Source organism: Fistularia commersonii, chromosome 4 (assembly GCF_037954325.1).
Source record: "Fistularia commersonii isolate RoL2024-O1a breed Wild chromosome 4, RoL_Fcom_v1.0, whole genome shotgun sequence".
NCBI classification, from domain to species: domain Eukaryota; kingdom Metazoa; phylum Chordata; class Actinopteri; order Syngnathiformes; family Fistulariidae; genus Fistularia; species Fistularia commersonii.
In genome coordinates, this window is record NC_141287.1 from 16,949,504 (window position 1) to 16,970,369 (window position 20,866).

At 41.5% G+C, this 20,866-nt stretch overlaps 1 protein-coding gene across 1 annotated transcript; it reads left to right on the forward strand.

Moving 5' to 3' along the window:
* Window positions 1-795: 795 nt before the first annotated feature.
* Window positions 796-15,345, forward strand: LOC147234936 (protocadherin-17-like). The gene is made up of 4 exons (XM_086145637.1): window positions 796-4,169; window positions 5,363-5,421; window positions 5,569-5,738; window positions 13,781-15,345. Exons 1-4 carry the CDS (start codon window positions 1,701-1,703, stop codon window positions 14,356-14,358), a joined length of 3,276 nt encoding a protein of 1,091 aa, XP_086001763.1. The 5' UTR covers window positions 796-1,700; the 3' UTR covers window positions 14,359-15,345.
* Window positions 15,346-20,866: the final 5,521 nt, after the last annotated feature.

Sequence of the window (20,866 nt, forward strand, 5' to 3'; positions counted from 1 at the left end):
TTGTCTTCCTGAGACATTAGCGACCATCGAGTCTTTTAAGGGGCGAGGGCGACCCCTAAAAAGCGGTCGTAGCTTCGTGCTGCGGCAGCTTAAACTGAAGTGAAAGGTGCAGTCATTTCATGTAATATATTGTTTGGGATATGAACACTTTGGGAAGAGGAGACTCAAGTATTCCTTGGAGGATATGCTCGGAATTCAACATGTGATCTTGACTGCATAGAGGACCTCATGCAGCTCAGTTTCTCAACAGGATCCATGGAGGTTCACATCCACATGTGTCAGGAGAAACATCCACACGCACGGTTCTCCACCCCCCCCCCCCCACACACACACACACTTGCTCACCCTCCACTCCCCCCCCACCTCCCTCCATCCCTCCACCCCTCCATCCTCCAGTGATACTGCTGCTCTGTGCGCGCACATCAGTAAATGAATCACGTAGCACTAGAACAGCCCTTCTTCATGCGATCTTGCCAGACCTATTGGAGAACCCCCCCTAAGGCGAGATCTGTCACTCTTAACTCATTTCCTGGAATACGATCAGAAACTATGGTAAATGCGCCGAGAAATCCACCTGAGTGTGCTGTGAGGGCGTCGCGAGGATTCCGGTCAGATCTCACTGCGAAGGAGGGAGCGGGTTTCAACAGTTGACGCGGAGACAAGCGGGCGCAGGGAAAAAAAGAGACGAGTAATTTTTTTTTATTTTTTGATCGAATCTGAAAATCTCCCCAGCACCATTTCCCCCTCCACCCCCACCCCCCTCTCCTTCTCCTCATCATCATCTACCGTGGCAGTACGGACGAGCATTGTCCGAATGAGGGATGCAAGAGGACCGGGCTCAATCGGACTGGATTATGGGATTACTGGACTGATTATAGGACAATCATCAGGCAGAAAAGTCGCAGCAGTGCCATGTATGCTCCTTGAATGACGGTCACACAAAAGGAGGTTGTGCAGGAGTAACGGCTCCCGCATCCCGCTTTCGGTTCTACTTTGTGCTGTGCTTGTGCTGTGCTTGTGTTGTGCTGTGCTTGTGCTGTGCTTGTGCTGTGCAGGCAGGAGCCCGTATGCAACAGTGTGTCGCAAGGCGGAAAAGAAAAGTAAATGCATGGTCGTGAACGGGCACCGTCGGCTGCGATGCTGCATTCTGAATGTCAGTCTCCGCTGTAGCCTAGGTGTAGATGTCGCAGGAGGGCAATGCGCCTTTGTGAGCCGCGGTCTAACCTTCACCGCGGAGATTTCCAAAGGCTTTAACCTTGGATGCAGGAGGGAACGTTAATACTTTATTGTCATCGATTATTCATTAACCCCCCTTTCCCCTCCCCCGCCACCCCGCATCCCCTCCTCCGAGAGAGGGGAGAAAAAAAAGAAAGAAAGAAAAAACACATACAAAAGCGTTTGTTGTACACTATGGTGGATTTGATCTTTAATTCATGCGTGAGGTGTCGTCGGGCGGTCATCTTTGTTTACTGAAAGAGTTCATCGCCGCCCGAACGGCATGTGAGAGAGGTTAAAATGCCGATTTGAAGAGGGGCAACCGCTCACAGATCGATTTATTATCCAATTAGTGAGATATCGGCGTCGCCCACATGCCTGGTTTGGATTCAGTCCTCTAGGTTTGCTATAATCAACAGGTTGAAAGTCAAGGAGGTGTTTTCTTTTTTTTTTTCCGTGCCACTACCGCATATCTAGTTGAAGGGATGCGTCTCTCTGTACCAATTTTCTTTCTGCTGTGGGTTAGAGCCCTGTCTTTGAAAAACCTCAGTTATTCCGTGCCGGAGGAGCAAGGACCCGGCACTGTTATAGGTAATATAGCGAAAGATGCCGGATATGGGACTGTGGAGAGAGGGAAAAAATCAAACTTCAGAGTGCTGGAAAATTCTGCACCGCATCTGGTGGATGTTGACCCCGAGAGCGGACTCATCTTTACCAAACAAAGGATTGACAGGGAAACGTTATGCAGGCGTAACCCCAAGTGCCAGCTTTCCATGGAGGTGTTTGCCAACGACAAGGAAATATGCATGATCAAGATTGATATTCAGGACATAAATGACAACTCGCCTAGTTTTCCTTCCGATCACGTTAACATTGATATTTCAGAAAACGCAGCCGCCGGTACTCGCTTTCCTTTGACTATTGCACATGACTCAGACGCCGGGGAAAATGGGATAAAGACCTATCAGGTCACAAGAGATGATTACAATACGTTTTCTTTGGATTTGAAAGTGAGAGGAGACGGGACTATATACCCAGAGCTGGTGGTTCAGAGACCTCTGGACAGGGAGGATCAGAGTCATCACACCCTTCTTCTCACGGCGATTGACGGCGGGGAGTATCCCAGATCGGGGTCCATGCAAATCAATGTCAGAGTGACTGATTCGAATGACAATAGCCCGGTTTTTGAGAAATCCTCCTATGTGATAGAAATACCCGAGAACTCACTGCCTGGAAAAGTGCTCATAGATTTAAACGCCACCGACCAAGACGAGGGAAGCAACGGGCAGGTGGTTTATTCCTTCACTGGCTATGCATCCGAGAGAATACAAGACTTGTTCTCCATCGACCCTAATACCGGCATCGTCAAGGTCCAGGGAGAAATCGACTACGAAGAAAACCCGATCATAGAGTTTGACGTGCAGGCGAAGGATCTCGGGCCGAACCCCATACCAGGCCATTGTAAAATTACCGTCAAAGTTCTCGACAAAAACGACAACTCGCCGATAATAAGTTTTGTATCCGTCCGGCAGGGTGCCATTAGCGAAGCCGCGCCTCCAGAATCTGTAATAGCGCTGGTTCGAGTGACGGATAAAGATTCTGGCCGAAACGGACAGCTCCAGTGCCGGGTGCTGGGAAATGTTCCTTTTAGACTGCAGGAAAATAATGATAATTTTTACACCCTGCTCACAGACAGACCTTTGGACAGGGAAATGAAAGATGAATATAATGTGACCATTGTAGCCAGAGACAATGGGATCCCCTCTTTGAACTACACTAAGTCCTTCACTGTGAAAATCTTGGACGAAAATGACAATGCGCCTCGCTTTACAAAGACAGTATATGTCCTACAGGTGCCTGAGAACAACATTCCGGGGGAGTACTTGGGCTCCGTCCTGGCCCACGACCCGGACGTCGGTCGAAATGGAACGGTCTCGTACTCCATCCTGCCATCGCACATCGGGGACGTGTCCGTTTACACCTACGTTTCTGTTAATCCCACCAACGGAGCCATATACGCATCGCGATCTTTCAATTACGAGCAAACTAAATCCTTCGAGTTCAAAGTTCAGGCGAAAGACGGAGGTTCTCCTCACATGGAGAGCACCTCTACCGTCAGGGTCAACATCCTCGACGTTAACGACAATCTCCCAGTGATCATTTTACCCCTTCTGCAGAACGATACAGCCGAAATCCCAGTGCCTCGGAACGTAGGTATTGGCTACATCGTAGCCACTGTGAAAGCAGTTGACCACGATCACGGAGAAAGTGGCCACTTGACTTACGAAATTACCGAAGGGAACGACGACCACCTGTTCGAGATGGATCCAGTGGGAGGAGAGGTCAGAACAACTCACGCTCTATGGGAGGAGGTCGCCCCGGTGGTTGAGCTGGTGGTTAAGGTTACCGACCACGGGAAGCCCCCCTTATCTGCCGTGGCTAAGCTCATCATTAAGGCAAACACAGAAATGACAGCGGGAGGGGGTTCCAGCGTGAGTGGAGAGCAGCAGCATTGGGACGTATCCCTGCCCCTCATAGTTACCCTCTGCATTATCTCTGTCATGCTCTTAGCAGTCATGACCGCCATTGCTGTCAAGTCCAAGCATCAAGATAAGGAGACGGGGAATTATAACTGCCGCATGGCTGAGTATACCAATCCTCCGGTGGGGAAGGGCAAAAAGAAAAGGATCAACAAGAGTGACATCATGCTGGTGCAGAGTGAGATGGAGGAGAGAGATTCCGCGAGCCGGATGAATGTGGTGAGCAGCCCCTCTCTCATCACTTCACCGATATGTTTTGACTACCAGAGCTCTCTGCCTCTCACGTTGCCCAGGTCAGAGGTCATGTACCTGAAAACTACCCCAAACAGTCTGACAGTCCCCAGGGCAGGTTGCCACTCCAGCTTTGCCGGGCTCAGCACAGACACTCCCACGAACAGGATGTCCGTGATACAGGTAAGCGGAACGCTGCTTCGTGTTCTCTTTGCGCGCTTGATTTTTGCTCATTGCGTCGATCGCTTTGTTGTACAGTTGGCAAAAAAAGAAAAGTAATTGACTGAGGAAAACAATGAATCTCTCACTGTGAGCAGACATCATGATTGCTTGTCTTTTCTCTGTTAATGCACTGTCCACATACAAAGTGTGATCTGGTAACTCAGTGCGAGAATATACCAATTAGCGGTCGATGGCATTTTATAGAGAAAATACGGTCGCTATCTGCACTTTAGACGTTTCTCTCCGGGAAACCGTCTCTTGGCAAATGTTAAGGTGGCCCAGATAATAAGAAAGTCCTCTCTGTTAGATGCGTAAACAGTGTGAGTCTTGAACAAGGCTGCCGCGACCCAACCAGATCCACTGCTGTAGAGGGAAAACAAAACCCTGTCTGAAATGTGGGATTGGACAGGTGTTTGAGCAGCTTGTCCGATCACATTACTGAACCAATGTGCACCCGACAGCGAGATGCACACAGCATAACTTTACAATCACATTTTTCGCTCTCCACAAATATGGGTCAGATCCACCCATCCGCATCCAAAGTTGGCACAATAAGGCCTTTAATAGGCTCCAGCCTTGCCTTGCAGAGACGGCTGGTTGAATACATGAGCTGTTGAACATGCTAATTTGACAGCATGTGTGTGTTGTAGTGTTTAGTACAACAGAATTATCTGCTGTAAAAGATGTAAATATGTAGGGCAATCCCTCAGACAGTCTCATTCGGAGATGATGACACAGATGACAAGGCCTGGCACTGTCACCAGTCACTATGGTATGTGGGTGTGATCAACACAAACACGTTATTCTCTAGATAGGAGGAAAAGGGCACTAATGACACTGGCTAATGCTTTGGTCTTTTGCCTTGCCAAAGAGGCACATATGGCCATAATGGCCATTTGCACTTATCTTGCCGTCATCACTGGCAGGTGCTCTGGGGCTAAAATCATCGACTTTCTCTTCTTTTCTTTTCTGTTTTTTTATTATTTTTTTTATTTTATTTTTTTATTTTGGTCACGGGCCTCGATAAAGATGTATAACTCTAAACATGAAGCAACAAGCTTATAATCCCATACCTATTTTTCATGCAGTCATTAAAAGTGGCGCCAAATGCTCTACATGGTTAATAAGAAATATAATTTTCATTTCATTTCTAGACAGAAAATTTCCCCTCCGAGCCCAATTATGCTGGCAGTAGGCAGCCATTTGTTCAAAGGTAAGAGCTCTATCCTGACCGCTGCATTTAGTGTCTTCGGTTTGGTATTGAGCCAGCTGACTGTGGCTATCAAGTCGGAGCATTCACACAGAAGTGATGGCAAGTTATGGTTTTTTTTTTTTTTCCTTTCTCCTTACTCTGCTGCAGCTCTACATTTAAGGATGCAGAACGAGCAAGCCTCCGAGACAGTGGCCATGGTGATAGTGACCAGGCTGATAGTGACCAGGATACTAATAAAGGCTCACACTGCGACACGTCTGCCAGGGAGGCCCTCAAGATGAAAGCCACAGCAGTTAATGGCCAGCCTTTTGAGCAGGGTGAGTGGACCCTTCCTGACATCTTGAAGATGCCTAACGGACTCTTATTATTGACATTGTTTATACTTAATGCAGGCAGCTCACTGGTGTTTCAGGGAGTTGAGGCAGCCTCTGGATGCAGCCAACACAAAGACAAATATGTAACATGGAAAGGGTAAATCTAGACTGTTATTAGCTGCTCCAGTTACAGCCACTAGCATTACTTTGTACTTCTTTACGTTGCTGACAGCGTGAGATGTGTTGCGCAGATGACATGAAGGCAACCGAACGGAGGGGTAAACGGTAGTTAAAAAGGGTAGTTTGAAAGGATAAAAGAGACCACTGGCTGAAGGTAGAATGTTCAAACATCTGTCTGATTTAGTCATCAAAGAAACTCATATGCATGGCAAAGTGTACCTCTGTCTGTGACTCTTTTGATCACATCATTATTTGAGCACAAATTCACTGCATGCATGTCTCAAATAACATGAGAGACAAGAAAGTATGATAGACACCGGCAGTGCAAAATCGCACACGTCTGATTCAAGTGTCTCTACCTTTATGCTTGGAAAGCATTTTTATTTTATTCGTTTTGTTGAGGTTAGACTGTTTTTCGAGAATTTTCGACTGAGAATAGAAATATTAAAAAATAATTTTTACTGAAAAGATCCACGCTGCCACAGGTATAATCACCAATGATTGTTAGTCATTTGCAACCGAGCTGTCCCGGAAAGGATTGATATATTTAGCTATCGTGGATCTAAACAGAAAATATCAAAGCAACTCCCAAAGGTAGAATAAAAAGTAACGGCCAAAGTAAAGTGGCGATGTGTTTCATTTCCTTGTGCGGACCTTGGGAGAAATTGGCTGTGGTCATCAGGTCCCTACCTATGCAGCACTTTCCACACCATTTAAATGGGCAGGAGCACAGAGACAGAGAGACTCTTGTGGCTGCAAGAGCAAGCCCCCTCCTTGTCTCTCTTTCTATTACCCCTTTCACACTGGACAAACACCCACTAACACCCTTTCGCGCTTGGCTTTAGTCTGAAAGGGTACAATCAGCATTCAGTCTCAATTCAAATGACTGAAAAGGTCCCAGGTATGAATTTTCTCTGGTTTGGTTTGGCTGTTGGTGACACGCTAATTATTCCGCTTACCAATGACATGTCTTTCTCTTTAAGGTCTCCCCGTGTCCAATCATTTGAGCTGGACTGACCAATTTAGAACACAGTGCATCGCCTTGACCTGAAAATCAAAACTGCGAGCAATAGCCATGCCGATTCAAGATATACCACAACCCAATACGTCATGGAGATAGAATTGTCACGGATTTCATAGCTGATTGCAAAATCTTAACAGCTTACATCCCGTACAGCGAGTATCCAGCGTTCCTACTGTTAAGTACACAGTATACTCAATCCAGACGGCAGGATTACCTCCATAATATGCCCTTATGATCTACATGTACATAATATTCTGGTCAATTTTCGTTTATACAGATGAAAATGACAAACAGGGCAAGTCGTTACAGCCTCTGCCCTCAAAAACTCAACTAGAGTTTAGAACAACTGCACCAAAAATCCTTTCAAAGAGAAAAAAATTGATTGTCTGTTACCACAGCGGCACCCCTTAGCATTGCTAATTTGTTTTGTGGTGTTTGAGATTCAATATCGGAGTCTTGCCTGTGTTGTTTGACACCTCCACCGCCTTGGTCCCCACTTACACATTCTGATCACACTGGGGTCTTTTCGGACCCCCCACCCCCCCGGGTATTTCACATAATGATTAAAAGACCCAGCTTTCGTGTTAACAAAGCAGGGACAGATCCAGATCAAGTTGACTATACAACTTAGATCTTTACCTTGTCAGGATCCTTGTAATTTTATGACTATTGTCACTTTCCCTACATAAACAAAGAGGATAAACCTTATGCATCCCTTCTATGGAGCCTACCATCTTCATGCACCACAATAGAGTCACGCAAATTATGAGGGCTAACTAATTTCCAGCCAATATCATATCACAAGTGAAAACTACTGAAGGTAGAAAAGCTCCAAAATAAGTTTAATACCCATATTTCCTCTCCAAGGTGTCTCACATGGAGGCTGACAGGAGCACCAACACATGAATAAAAAGACGTGATTACTCATGACACTCCAGGGGACAGCAGGGCAAAGTTGCGTAGTGGCAATTGGAAAGCAGTCAGTCATCTATTTTTAGCAGGTTACTCATGTTTAAAAACTATTGCATGTAGTTACTAATTTTAGCATAACATCGTTTTCACTCATGTGTCGTATTTCTCAAATAGGCCCCATTTTGCGTGATTAATATGTGTACTATGTAAAGTTTGATTCTTATTATGTAGATAATAGAAATCTTTTGTGGGGGGGATTCGCCTCAGGATCAGGTTAAGGTGATGTTAAGGGCTAAAAGGTGGATGTAGGTTGAAGGAAACAATGTCAGCCACATGTCGTCTCGAGGGATGAAAGCCTGTGTGTGTGTGTCTGTCTGTGTGCGCTATGAAGAATTATGGCAGACCACTCTGTGGGAGGTGTAAATTCAATCACAATTTTTCCAGCACATTTCTGAATGTTATTCAGCCCAAGTTCTACGGCCAATCACATAGAGAGATATTGAAAGAGATGTTTCATATATGCAATGCTGACTATTTACATGTGCTGCCTGATGCTGGCTTGGCAGTTAATTTATAGAGCTGTGTTTGGATGATAAGAGAAATGCAAAGGAGTGGGGTGTTTTAATAGCTTGTGCTAATGTATTTCCTGTTCCAGGTGAGAAATATTCAAAACGGGAAAAAAAAAATCGATGGTTACATTCAATTGTGCTCCATGTTTGGTCAGTCTAACACTAAATGGCGACGCTGTTTAATGACTGCAAGATGGAAGATCTGGATAATGCATTATTCGTTAAACCTGATCACACAAAAATATCACCCTCCAACCCACACACTCCTTCTGTCCCTTGCACTCACACACAAACACACACAAACACACACACTCACACACACACACACAAAACACTCATGCATATACACACACATTTATTGAACCACAAAACCACTATTGTACAGATTTTTACAAGATAACACTAATTCAAAAATGGAGACAACACTGAATTTTAGTTTGAAATGCACCAACACAAAGACTTGTGGGTTAAGTAGTATTGCTTTTATGTCTTTACCTTTACCATCCCTCTAGACTCCCGGCTGCTTTGATACAGGTAATATATGCACCTGTGCAGCTTCCACTATCATGCGCCCTGAATATTTATTCCCTCTTACAGACACCAGATGCACGATGGGTATGTTGCTAGGGTTTCTCTGATTCTATTTATGTTGGTTGAATCAATGCTGTATTTTGTTTTGGACCCAATTCCCCTTTCAAATTTTTCATCCGTTATTTTATGTCAGAATATAAATTTAGTATAATATTGAAGCTGATGCATAGCTATATATTGAGCCTTTTTTTGTATAATGAAACTGAAAATGGAAAAAGAAAGAAGTAGCTGGAGTAGCAGGTCGGCGAATATTTATTTGGACAACAGTTTAATGTCATACAATTTAGTTTTCTTCAGAGAGGCTGTATAGCTCCTTTCAGAGCTCTGATATATTTCTCCTGTAATAAATTTAGTGGGTTAAGTGCTTATTTATAGTTTGTAATTTACACAGAGGATAAAGTGGGAGCTCATAAAGATGTGTGTTTTGAATAATATATTTCATGGACCAGAAAATACATATTATCCCTCGTAAGCACCACAGTTTTATAATTTGTTTTAAATCAGTAGATATGAAAAAAAAAGACTTTAACACAATGAACTAAATGCCTTCCTCTTTTTGCCGCACCTTATACTCACACCATCATCATCACCTGCATTATCTGTCAGGTCCTCCACACTGGTTATGGGTGCCATGGAAATGAATAGAGCATCTCCCTAGTCCTCCTTCCTTGTGCTCATTGTTCTGGCCTTGTGCAACTGCGCCTTAAAAAATACCTTTCACTGTGGTGCTAGAGGATAGATGGAAAAACACAAATGACAAATACACGAGGCACAGAAGTGCAATCTGGGGTGTAGATGCTTCAAAGCCTAGCACTCATAATATGCAGGATCTGTATTTCGTTTTTCGCTAAATCAAAGCTATGATTTGTCCTCCCTTTTGATTTAAAATGCATTTTGAACTGAGATGCGCATTTCATCAAGATCTCCGTCCTGACAAACATAGTAGAGGAATGGCCAATGCTAATAACAGTGATATAAGAGCACATTTAAATGCAAGTTTTCAGCTTGGAAATTAAAATGTACATTAGGATATTTAAAAAGTGAAAACTAGTTAGTCACATTTAGTGTATCACCGAGCCTGACATCGGTAGCCAACAGACAGTATTATTGAATATTATGTTCCTGCCCTGGTTTCAGGCTAATGCTTTTATTCTAATCAGAACCATATTTCAAACCTTAACTCAAAGGTCAGATTCACATTTTTAGGTAGTGCGATGAGATTTACAATTGTGAGTGAATAACCAAAAATCCTCCAGTTGCGATCAACTCAGTCATGGTCGCAGTCCATTTAAAGCATCAGCAGTCAAACTTGGTAGCAGCAAAACTAGAATATAAATACTGTCTTTGGTGATTTTTTTTACCGGCCTTTAAATAAATATTGTGTCAACTTACAATGATGTTGCCGATAAGTCACCTCAGTGAGCTATGTATAAAGTAACTCAATGCATCTGTGTGAGTTAGATGTCGATCTCATGGTATTACAAGACCTTGTATATAATAACACCGAGGAAATCAGCTACCACTGTTTCATCTGAGATGTGATGTGATTTAAAAGACTGAGATACTGCACATAGATAGAGCAGTGCTCCACTTAGTAGTGACACACATTTACACTGCATGAAGTGACATAAACATCCACCCCTCAATTTGAAATTCCACTAGGAGTGTTCAGGTCCAGTGGAATTGAGTGTTTGCAATTTGAAGCTGATCATTTTTCATTCTTGCCAATATTAATGAGATTTTTTTTTTCCTGGCAGAAAATCTTATAAGGGATGGAATGGAAAGAAATGGGCAGAGAAACAGTAATCAGAATTCCTCCAAGTAAATTGAATGTGTTCTAAAGGAATTCATAATTTCAAATGGTAGTTTTGAAACTCAAATATTCCCTTAAGCATAATAAACTACATTTTTTTAATTGCAAATTAGTCACTGTTACGTGTTTTTTTCTGATCAAAATATTTCATAAGCAAGTATTGTCAAAGCACATTTTTCAACTGTTTAATTCCGTCATCCACATGAAAGTGGACAAATATGTTTATTTTACCTAATGTACGCCTGATAAATAAATAAACCAAAGCAACACAATAACAAATATTGTCTAGAAACCCCTCAAAGCATCAAGCAGAAAACAAATATGCTCAAATAATGACATAGCAATCTGAAGGCTAACAGGCTTTCTGAAGTGAAGTAAATAATATTTTGCTGTGCTTCACGTTCTCGTTTGTCGATCGTCTTTCCTGTTGATGTGAAATGTAGAAATGTGCATTATCAGAAAAACCATCAGCAATGAATTTAACAATACAGAAGATCAATGCATTTTATGTGAAGGTACTGTACCTTTCAAGATTACCAAGGTCACCTCCTGTTGCAAGAAAACAAATCAAACAAGGACAAATAAAAATTGTGTCTCACAGCAAACAGCGGATGATATGTAACACATTGTTAAAACAGATATGTGCATTCCTGTGTGTGCATGTGGGTTTGAAGCGAGATGTGAATGAACTTACGAAGACGGAGTGTCCAGTGTGTATGGGGTCATGAGTTTGTCTGCAGGGCTGCTGAAAACCCTGACAACAAAGATGCTCAGGTGAGAGATGAAGATGGTCAGGAGTCCAGCTGAGGATGAACAAAGGTAGCAGGAGGGGATCACTGTTGGAGGAAGTCAGTGAGATGAGTAGCTGCTAGGTTGTGGAATGCTTTGAAGGACGGCAGGAGGGTTTATACTCAAACAGCTTTGAATTGGGAGCTTATGTTGTTGCATATTAGTCAGACTTATTTGAAGTCTGATAAGGAGGAAGGTACAGCCGGCCCAGAGAATGGCAAAAAGAAATCCAGAGATGATGCCATTTGAGGTAGCAGGGATTGTGCTTTGCAGCTGATGAGCATGATCGCATCTCTGCCGCCAATGAGCTTATAAAGTTCCTGTTCATTTTATTGGCCTTCAGAAGGGTGGTAAGGGAACAGGGAAGAAGAGGAGTGATTGGTTTGGAGCAAACGTCGACCTGTGCAGAATTAAACTTGAGAGTATCTAGATGCTTCAAAACAAAACACTCCTCATCTGTATGTTGTCTAGAACTGGCTGGAAACAGTTTATTTTCATAACTAAAGAAGTCTCAGTTCAAATGAAATGACTGGTTATATCTCCTGTTTAACAATGGCAGATAAAAAAGTATTTCTTGCTTCCGCCTTTTAAGACAGTAAGGGGACAAGAAAATTCCCTTCCCATTGTGTACATGGTGACATCCACGATTGTTTGCATCATCAGTTTTCCTGTGAAAGTAAGGACCGTAGTGATGGAGGATTGTGCCTAATCATGTGGACAATGAAGAAAAGGGTCTTCCAACCCCCCCCTCCCACCACCACCACCACCTCCAGGGAAAACCTAGCTAAAGGAAATAACAGTTTGAAATGTGTTTCTCCTTTGAACCAACTAATATCTCCCAGAGATGCGTGATAAAAAGCAGGAGTGAAACACCAATGTTGAACAGGCGCTGCTGGGGTTATGGGTGGGAGGTGGTGTCAAACATGCTTCTCGGGTCAAACAGGATGAGGATGGTGGGCAGTGGAGTAGAAGCTGCAGGGTGGAGGACATTGATGACTTGGACCGCAGCTGTTGTTAGATGTGACCAGACTGCAAGGTCTTGAGACTGTTGTTCGAGTGAAAGTGGAAATGAAGCTGGGCAGCAACTGCGGAGGAAGAAGATAATTATTTCAGATTTTGGCTGAATGATTGAAATGTTTAACAAATCGCAATACCATCCGTCATTGTATTTTATTTATTTAGCACTGTCTGGATTTTACCTAATTAAAGGTAAAACTAAAGGTACAATCTCTCCTCATATTATATGTATTATAAATATATGTGTGTGTGTGTGTGTGTGTGTGTGCGTGTGTGTGCGTGTGCGTGTGCGTGTGCGTGTGCGTGTGCGTGTGTGTGTGTGTGTGTGTGTGTGTGTGTGTGTTAATGGAGGCCAACTCCCACCCACCATTTGTATTTTTTAACAGAGTTGTTTTTGAACACACAGTTATGATGCCAGTATGGGTGGGACACCTGTAATTTATACTGTAAGCAGAGAGAAGAATTTAATAGTGAGGCTGGATAAAATTCTAATTAACAGCATTTTACCAGTAGGATTTCGTACCAGCTACTGATTAGAAATGTTGAATCTCTACTTATGCAAATCACACAGTTGTGTGCTGCTGCAGTAAATCTAAATGAAAAGCACATCACTTCCTCTGCACCAGATGATATTTTCCAGGAAACACCCACACAGGTTGTAATGGTTAGCAGACAGAAAAGCTTTCATGAATATTTTGAATCGCTTGTATTTTACATTGAACAGTGATGAAAACAGCAGTAAACTTAGGGTCCTTTCCTTTCATATTCATACATGTATTTATATTTATATTTGTTTGCGCATCTAAGGTACACAAATAAAATTAAATTGCGTATCTTTTTTTGTCCCCAGGTATAAACAGTGGGGGTTTTGTGGAGTGCGAAAGCTTATCCTTGAGAACATCGTCAGTTTTGAAATGCCGAAATTATTTGTTGTTGCTTTTATTTTTTCATTTATTTTTCGGGGTGGAAGGATAATGAATTACAAAATGCTGAGAGATATCTTTAGCAAGTCCAAGTACGTACAAGAATTTTGTGATTGTTTGGAATGCTTTTTTTGGCACTCGTCCCTGAACACCATCTCCATTTTCCTCCAGCGCATGTATTCCAAGCCCAGCGCGATCGAATAACGAATGTTAAACTGTTTTTACAGAACAAGACAAATCAGTCCACTGCACCGATGAGTGTCGTGCACTGGGACACTCTGACAGATGCTGGATGCCAAAGTTACGGGTAGGAAGCCAAGCAGACAGCGCCGATAATCGTACCAACCTTTTCATCCCCGTGGGAATGGATGCCATGGTAGAGACAGAGATTTATGGCACCATCAGCAGCAGCAGTAGAAAAACCCTCAGCACATTTGGAAAAGAACAGCGGGACAGTACAATCCTGGTGGCCAATGTCAAACCTTACTTAAAATCGCAGCGTGCATTAAGCCCACCGCTACAAGAGGGTCCGTCTGCGTCCAGTAGTCCCACTAAGTGTGGTATGCCCCTGGACTTGGCCAACCAAGAGTTCAAAGAAGAGAGGGAAGGGGGTTCAGACAGCAGTGCCTATGGCCCTCCAGATGGCCAGTGCTCCCCACTGCACACCGAATTGGAGGAGCCCTCCTACCTGACCTGTGAGCTCAGGCCCAAGTCCCTGTCAAGCAGCCTCATTCACAGCTCTGTCATCAGCCAGGAGTGTGGGGGGTCTGAGTATACTCTTGACCCCCGGGATTCTGGTAACTGACAGGCGAAATGACCCCAATTGCCATCACCTGCCAGGCCCGTGATGATGATATCACAATTTATGACCAAGAGGTGATTTTTTTTTTTCTTTTTTCTTTTTCTTTATCTTCTTTTTTTGAGACCCACAGTGGTGTCCAGACACGCATTGTATAACCAAAAACCATCTGCTTTGTACGTTTTTTTTGACTTCGTGACTTGTTGTGTTTAGGTGAAATATGTGTCCTTGACTACTGTGAAGGTTTGCGGGGCAATCAATGCTGACCTGACTTCATGTGTTTTCACGGTGTATTGTACTTGTCCAATTAGATGTCTGTATTTTACACATCTCAAGCGCCAATTTTGTGAGGCTGTTGAACAAATTGCTACTGTTAAGCTATTGAGTCCTGTCTGCTTTTGTACAGTAAAGCTTTCTGTCTCCATTTAGTGTATAAGGAACATATCTTCGAAAATCACAGCAACTGAAATACATATCAGTGACGTTAAATACAAAAGTGAAGTGTCTTATGAACTGTTAATGGTGGTGCAACAGGGAATGTCCCTTTTCATAAAACCATTCAAGGTTCCTATAAAACAGTTTTATAAGAATGTATTTGTAATTTTATTGTTGTCCTCTGCCGTTTATGTGAAAATAAGATGAGCTTACACATGTGGGCGATTGTACTTGTTGTGTATTTTATTAAATTTGTACACACTGTGCATGGAAGGCAATTATTTTTGATCAGTGACAACTTCTGAAGTTGTTGTGTTTTTATGTGAGAGGAGCGCGTTTATGTCAACAAAGTGCTTCATAAGTGTTAAAGACAAAAAGCACTAGTGACTTTGCAAATGTGCCAACCCAAGCTACACTGTATACTGTATACCAGCAAGTGTTATCTAGCTGCGGTCCAGATCCTCGGAGAGGAACTTCAGACTGAAAACACAATCGATATTTTACACAGCTATTTATATTTAAATAAAACAAATAAATACAGGCACTGTCTCATTCAAAGATGAGTTGACTTCCTCTGTCCTTCGTAGCATGCATCAAAAGTAGAAAATGCAATTTGCCAATGCAAATTCAAAGTCATCCGCTGTCAGCTAATGTCTTCTGGTGATTATAGCTTTATTTAAATATACATGCCACCGACAAATGACGAGACACGAATCCAATAAAAAAAGAAAAAGTAACTGTCAGGCACGACTAGTTATAAGACATTTTCAAAGCATTCTTTGATAAGATCAAATTTTAATGATCCCTGTGGGGGAAAGTGGGTCATTGCAGCAGTGAGTGACTGAAGGAGCAGTGCATTAAATGTAAACACATGTAAATACAAGAAAGGAGAGAATCCTTAAATAGTTATAAGAGACAGAAACCCAACTGATATTATTTAGTGATAAGGAGACGACTACTCCCGAATAACCAGTAAATCCCTCAGCCTTTTTTACTGCTTGTTAAAGTGCTTTATATCTGTTAACGAGCAGAAAAGACTTTTTATGCACTCTTTGGCCATCAGTTTTGGAAAATGCAGAAAAGGAAGGTACAATGACAAAAGGCCATCGTCTGCAGAGGTACAGATTTAGAACAGCCTAAACTGCTGCAATCCATCCATTGGTTAATTTCCTTTCAAATCTAACCTGCTTTCCAAAAGTGGCTGATGATTATTCACACCCCGAGAAAGGCAGGTATGTGCCGTTGCGACCAGAGTAATGCCGCATCGAAATCCTGCACTTCATCAGCTCGATATAGCCTATTAGCACAAACGAGTACAAATATGGATGTATGTTTATGGAGTTAAATCAGTAAAACTTTGAAGGCAGAAAATGCGTAGGGGATTCTTTTTGACTTTTTATCCGTCAAACATCACACCGATGACCCTTTTTTCCCCGTTTTCAGTCGGTTTAGTTTCTTTTCCCCATCTGGAGACACTGACTTCTGTACCCCAGCTCGTCGAGCGGTTTGAGAGTGCCTTGTTTTTCATGAGCTCTGGATAACAGAATCCTGTCATCTACTGAGAGCTGACTATAAGTACGACTCAGTTTCTCCTCAGGGAAAACACATTAATTTGGATTTTGATTTGCATTTGTTTTGGTGCTGGTATTGACACAATTCCAAACCTGCATGTCTCATCTCAGCAGGCAGCTCTGATGAGCTCATCTGCATAAGTTGAAATACTCTTTGAGAGGGAGATTGCGTGGGTCACAGCAACTCATCCCATTGAAATACAGACAGAAACATCACATAATTTTATCTGTATCTGTCCCTGGGTTGCAGAGCACGGGGGATGAAGACAGGTGAGAAGAATGTCAAGTAGAAAAGGGCTGAACATTTGCTGCAACACTCACTTCTCAACTTGTCTTTAACTCCTTAGCACTAAAAGATGTAAAACAGGTTACAAAACCTGTCGACCGTAATTTTGAAGTTTTCACTTTGAAGCGAACCCTTCCCCTAATTAACAGTATGCAGCTGTACAGTCGCTCAAGAAAGAATGCGCCGTGTTGTTCACCAGAGTTGAATACAGATTAAGGACGTGCATGTGCGCCAGATGAGTGTGACTTGTCTTTTAGAGTAATGACAGTCTTGGTTAAAAGGAATTACAGACAATAGAAATGATCTGTGTAATACTGCCATTCTTCTACATTTTACATACACAAATGATCTTTTGAGATGAAAATGAAATGAGTGGTGCACCATTCAGTTGTGAAAAATTGACATGCTCACCCTGAGTACTTAAGCTTTTAATTCAATAATTCAATAACACAGCCGATTAAGAGCTTGTCTTCCACCTCCACCAAATGCTATGGGAGATGGTTCCACTTGGCTGAGAACTGTTGGTGGAGAAACAACAGTGAGCACAACACATAAACAGTGGGCTATTGAGAGCGCTGTTTTCTGTTCAACTGAGAGACATCACTGAACGCAGCATGAATGTCTTCGGGGCAAAAATATTAACATGCTGCCGTTCTATTTGCTTTCTTTGCGGAAAAGAAAGTATCCCTTAAAAGCCTAAAATAACATCCAATTAGTTTAGGTAAATATGACTATCATTTAATCGGTTCGGTAATTAATAAAATCCATTCATTTTGATTAAAAATTAAAATTACAAGAAGCTCACTGGCTCGTGCTGTAATATTCACCGCTGTAAAACTGACAGCCAAAGTGACAAATCTGCCTTTGACATTACAAGACACGGTGAATAAAAGACGATACTAACGGGCAATTTGTGAAAAGGAATCAACTGTCATTTTAATCATATGCGCATAAAGGAGATATTGACATATTTGCTCTCCTGCTTGTCGTGTTTGGAAGAGGTGACTGATAACAGGTGTGTGATACCATGTACCTGTAAACCTAACATAGCATTAATTGTATATTTATGATAAAATATATAAATGCATAAAAGATATTAATTCACAACAGAAAGAGCATACTTTAATACTGTATATAATATGGAACATCAACACACACACACACACACACACACACACACACACACACACACACAAACCCTCCGTGGCAGACGTGTTTGCTCGCTCCGCAATTGCATGCCGGCCAAATGCACTGCGGACAGCAAAGTAAGAATTTCATTGTATAGTGAAAAATATGTTTCCACACTGTGAGTATGACAATAAATGCTTTGAATCTTGCTTATTTAACATATGGAAAACACCTCTCAAAGTCCACTTGTATAATGTAATCAAATACAAAAGATGTGTCATAACCTACACTCTTCTTTTACAAGGATATTACATTTTTGTTTGATAGTTTACACTGAGGTTGTATTTTGGCGTAGGAGATAAACTGGAGTTCAAAGGATATGTGATATTTTGGTCACCTCTTTTACTCACTCGAAGTGAAAAGTTTTGTAAGCAGAACACATTAGTGATTTGTCAGGAGGTGTTTGGCACTGACCCATTCTAGGCTTGACAGGCCAAGACTAATGTCAGAAATCAGCCCAAATTACAAACAAATGGATTTTCAGCTTGAACCTGTGATATATAGGTTTCCCAAATCGGACTTCACGATCTTATCACAGTAGAAAAACATCAACAAGCAACAGCGTCCACTTAATAGAGCTTTTGATCCCCAAACCACAGTCAATAATATAAGCGCCAAGGTGCAGAATCAGGAGTCACAACAGGGATGGGAAGGGATGGTTTAAATTTAACTTGACTGCTAACACTTCACAGCGTGCTCAGCAGACATATTCTTTTCTGTTAATGTGTTAGCAGGTGGCACCATCTGTTGCTAAAGCAGCTTTTAAAGCCACACAACTCTGCCTCTTGTCACCTGTAATGTTACTTTCACATTTTGTGGCCACAGAGCACAGTAAGATAATACTACTGATAAGTATCATGCTATTATAATTGTCCATAACACTGGTGAAAACATTTCAGTCTGGTACAAAAAAATGCCTTGATACTGCACATACCATACATTATGTACGTGTGTGTAATTTTAAATTTCTACCACATTAATCATGGCTTTGTGGCTGTTTTGTTGTTGTTGTTGTCGTCATCGTCGCCGTCATCATCCTCGGTGTTGTTGTATTTACGCCTAATTTTTTGTAGTGCTCTGCAAACTGTTTTTCCAATAACTAATAAAAAGGGCACTTGAAGGTCCTGCAGTCTGTGGCCAGTCGGTATTAGTTTTATCTCCATTCTACATAACATTAACTACGTAATAAAGACATCTTCGCTGAAGAGAAATGTAAAGTAATGAAATTAGTGAAGAAGAAAACATTTTATTGAAGGTGTATTAGGTGGAATATCATTACACTGTGTGGAAGTGGCAGGAAATATCAATTACTATTTGGTAATTTCTTTCTGATTTGAGAGGTTTTTCACTGTAGCAACGTATCAGTTACTCACAATATTTTCATTTGTTTTTATTTCCTCATTATTTGTTAATTTATTTCGCTTTTGCTTTCCCAATGATAATTTTAAGAATGTCAAATATTTTTTGGCAAGTTTTTCTTTCCCTTTTGAAACAAACTGGTTCAAATCAGTTAATTCTAATTTTTTTTTTTTTTTGGTTGGTTGTTTCCTAAGAATCAACATGTGATAACCACTGTGCATTAGAGCAAAATCAATAAAGAATAATTTGTAGAAATTCGGATAGATTACATTATTGTCACAATATCATCCATTTAGCGTCCAACATTGTACCAAGATTTTGTTTTTGTTCTCTCAAACCTGATTTCTCTGAAACTGATAAATTCCTGATACATTGGGTTTTTGGAGATGTGCAGCACTACTTTGTGTCTCCTCACCTATTTAGCCACTGCTATCACCTCAGTTTGATTCAACAGTGAGGTTTTGATGTTAACTTTGTTTTTCAGTTTATGCAACACCAGTGGCAGAGGATATGGTGTATTCAAAGCAATGCCCTCAAGGAACCTCAAACTGTAACGAATTGCTGCCAAAAAAAACTTTCTCTGCCAGGTAACTCTCCACACAGGGCATATCGAAGAATTTAAAAGATGTCAATTTGGTATAAAACAGATAGCTGGTGATGATATTAAAAGCAGCATCGAAGTCCACTATCACATCCCTCACTGACTTCTAATCATCCATGTGCTTCAGTGGATCATCACTCGTTTATGCCAACACTGCTTTGAGAAATACCCTATTTCATATCACCTGCATGAAACTTTGAGAGAAAAAAAATGATCTTCTATTTGAAAATACTTGTATTTTTCTTTCCAATATTTGTTCACCAATGAGAGCATACTAATGACCACCGGGGCCTCTGAAACCATATCTACAGTCATGTCCTTGTAACCTTTGCCTTTGCCCAAATCCCTGGGCGCACACCATACTCTAAACTCTTATTAAATATATGACATAATGGTGTAGATATTACGCTCATCGTGTATCCCAATTTGTCCACCTTGCCTGTAAAGAAGTCATTAAAGTAATTAGAGATGTCCTGGGGATTGGCAATAAATACACCTTCTGTTTCAGTTAAAGAGGTAGATACAGTCATACTGATCATTTGGGTTACAATTTTACGCAGCAAACAGGTGCAATCTGTCACATGCGCACATGTTTATTCATGAATGTATATATGTATACATATAAGTATGTATATATGTAAACTAACATCATATACACTACATGTGAACTTACCGCAACAGAAAAACTGAATTTTCAGAGAACTGCTTGAGAATTAAAGCAAGCAGACATAGGGATTTATGTCGATGAGGCATGATATTAATAATTCAGATAGTTTTTCAAAAGGATTAAAAGAACATACAGTCATTTTAGATGTGGAAAGTACAACAATGCAGGTATGATGTATAATTGGTGATATAAATGCATGCATGTAATGCCCAAAAATGGTATTCCTCTTAGAAGAGATATATGAATTGAGGCCAATAATAATTGCAAAGATATAAAATGGATCATTTGGGATTGCACTGATGATTTAATTGTAATAAATGTACATGGTAGTTTGAATAAGGGTTAAAAGTTCATTCCAGTCATTCTTAACCTCATTAGTCTCAGGCCTTTTTCCCGTCTTACAATCA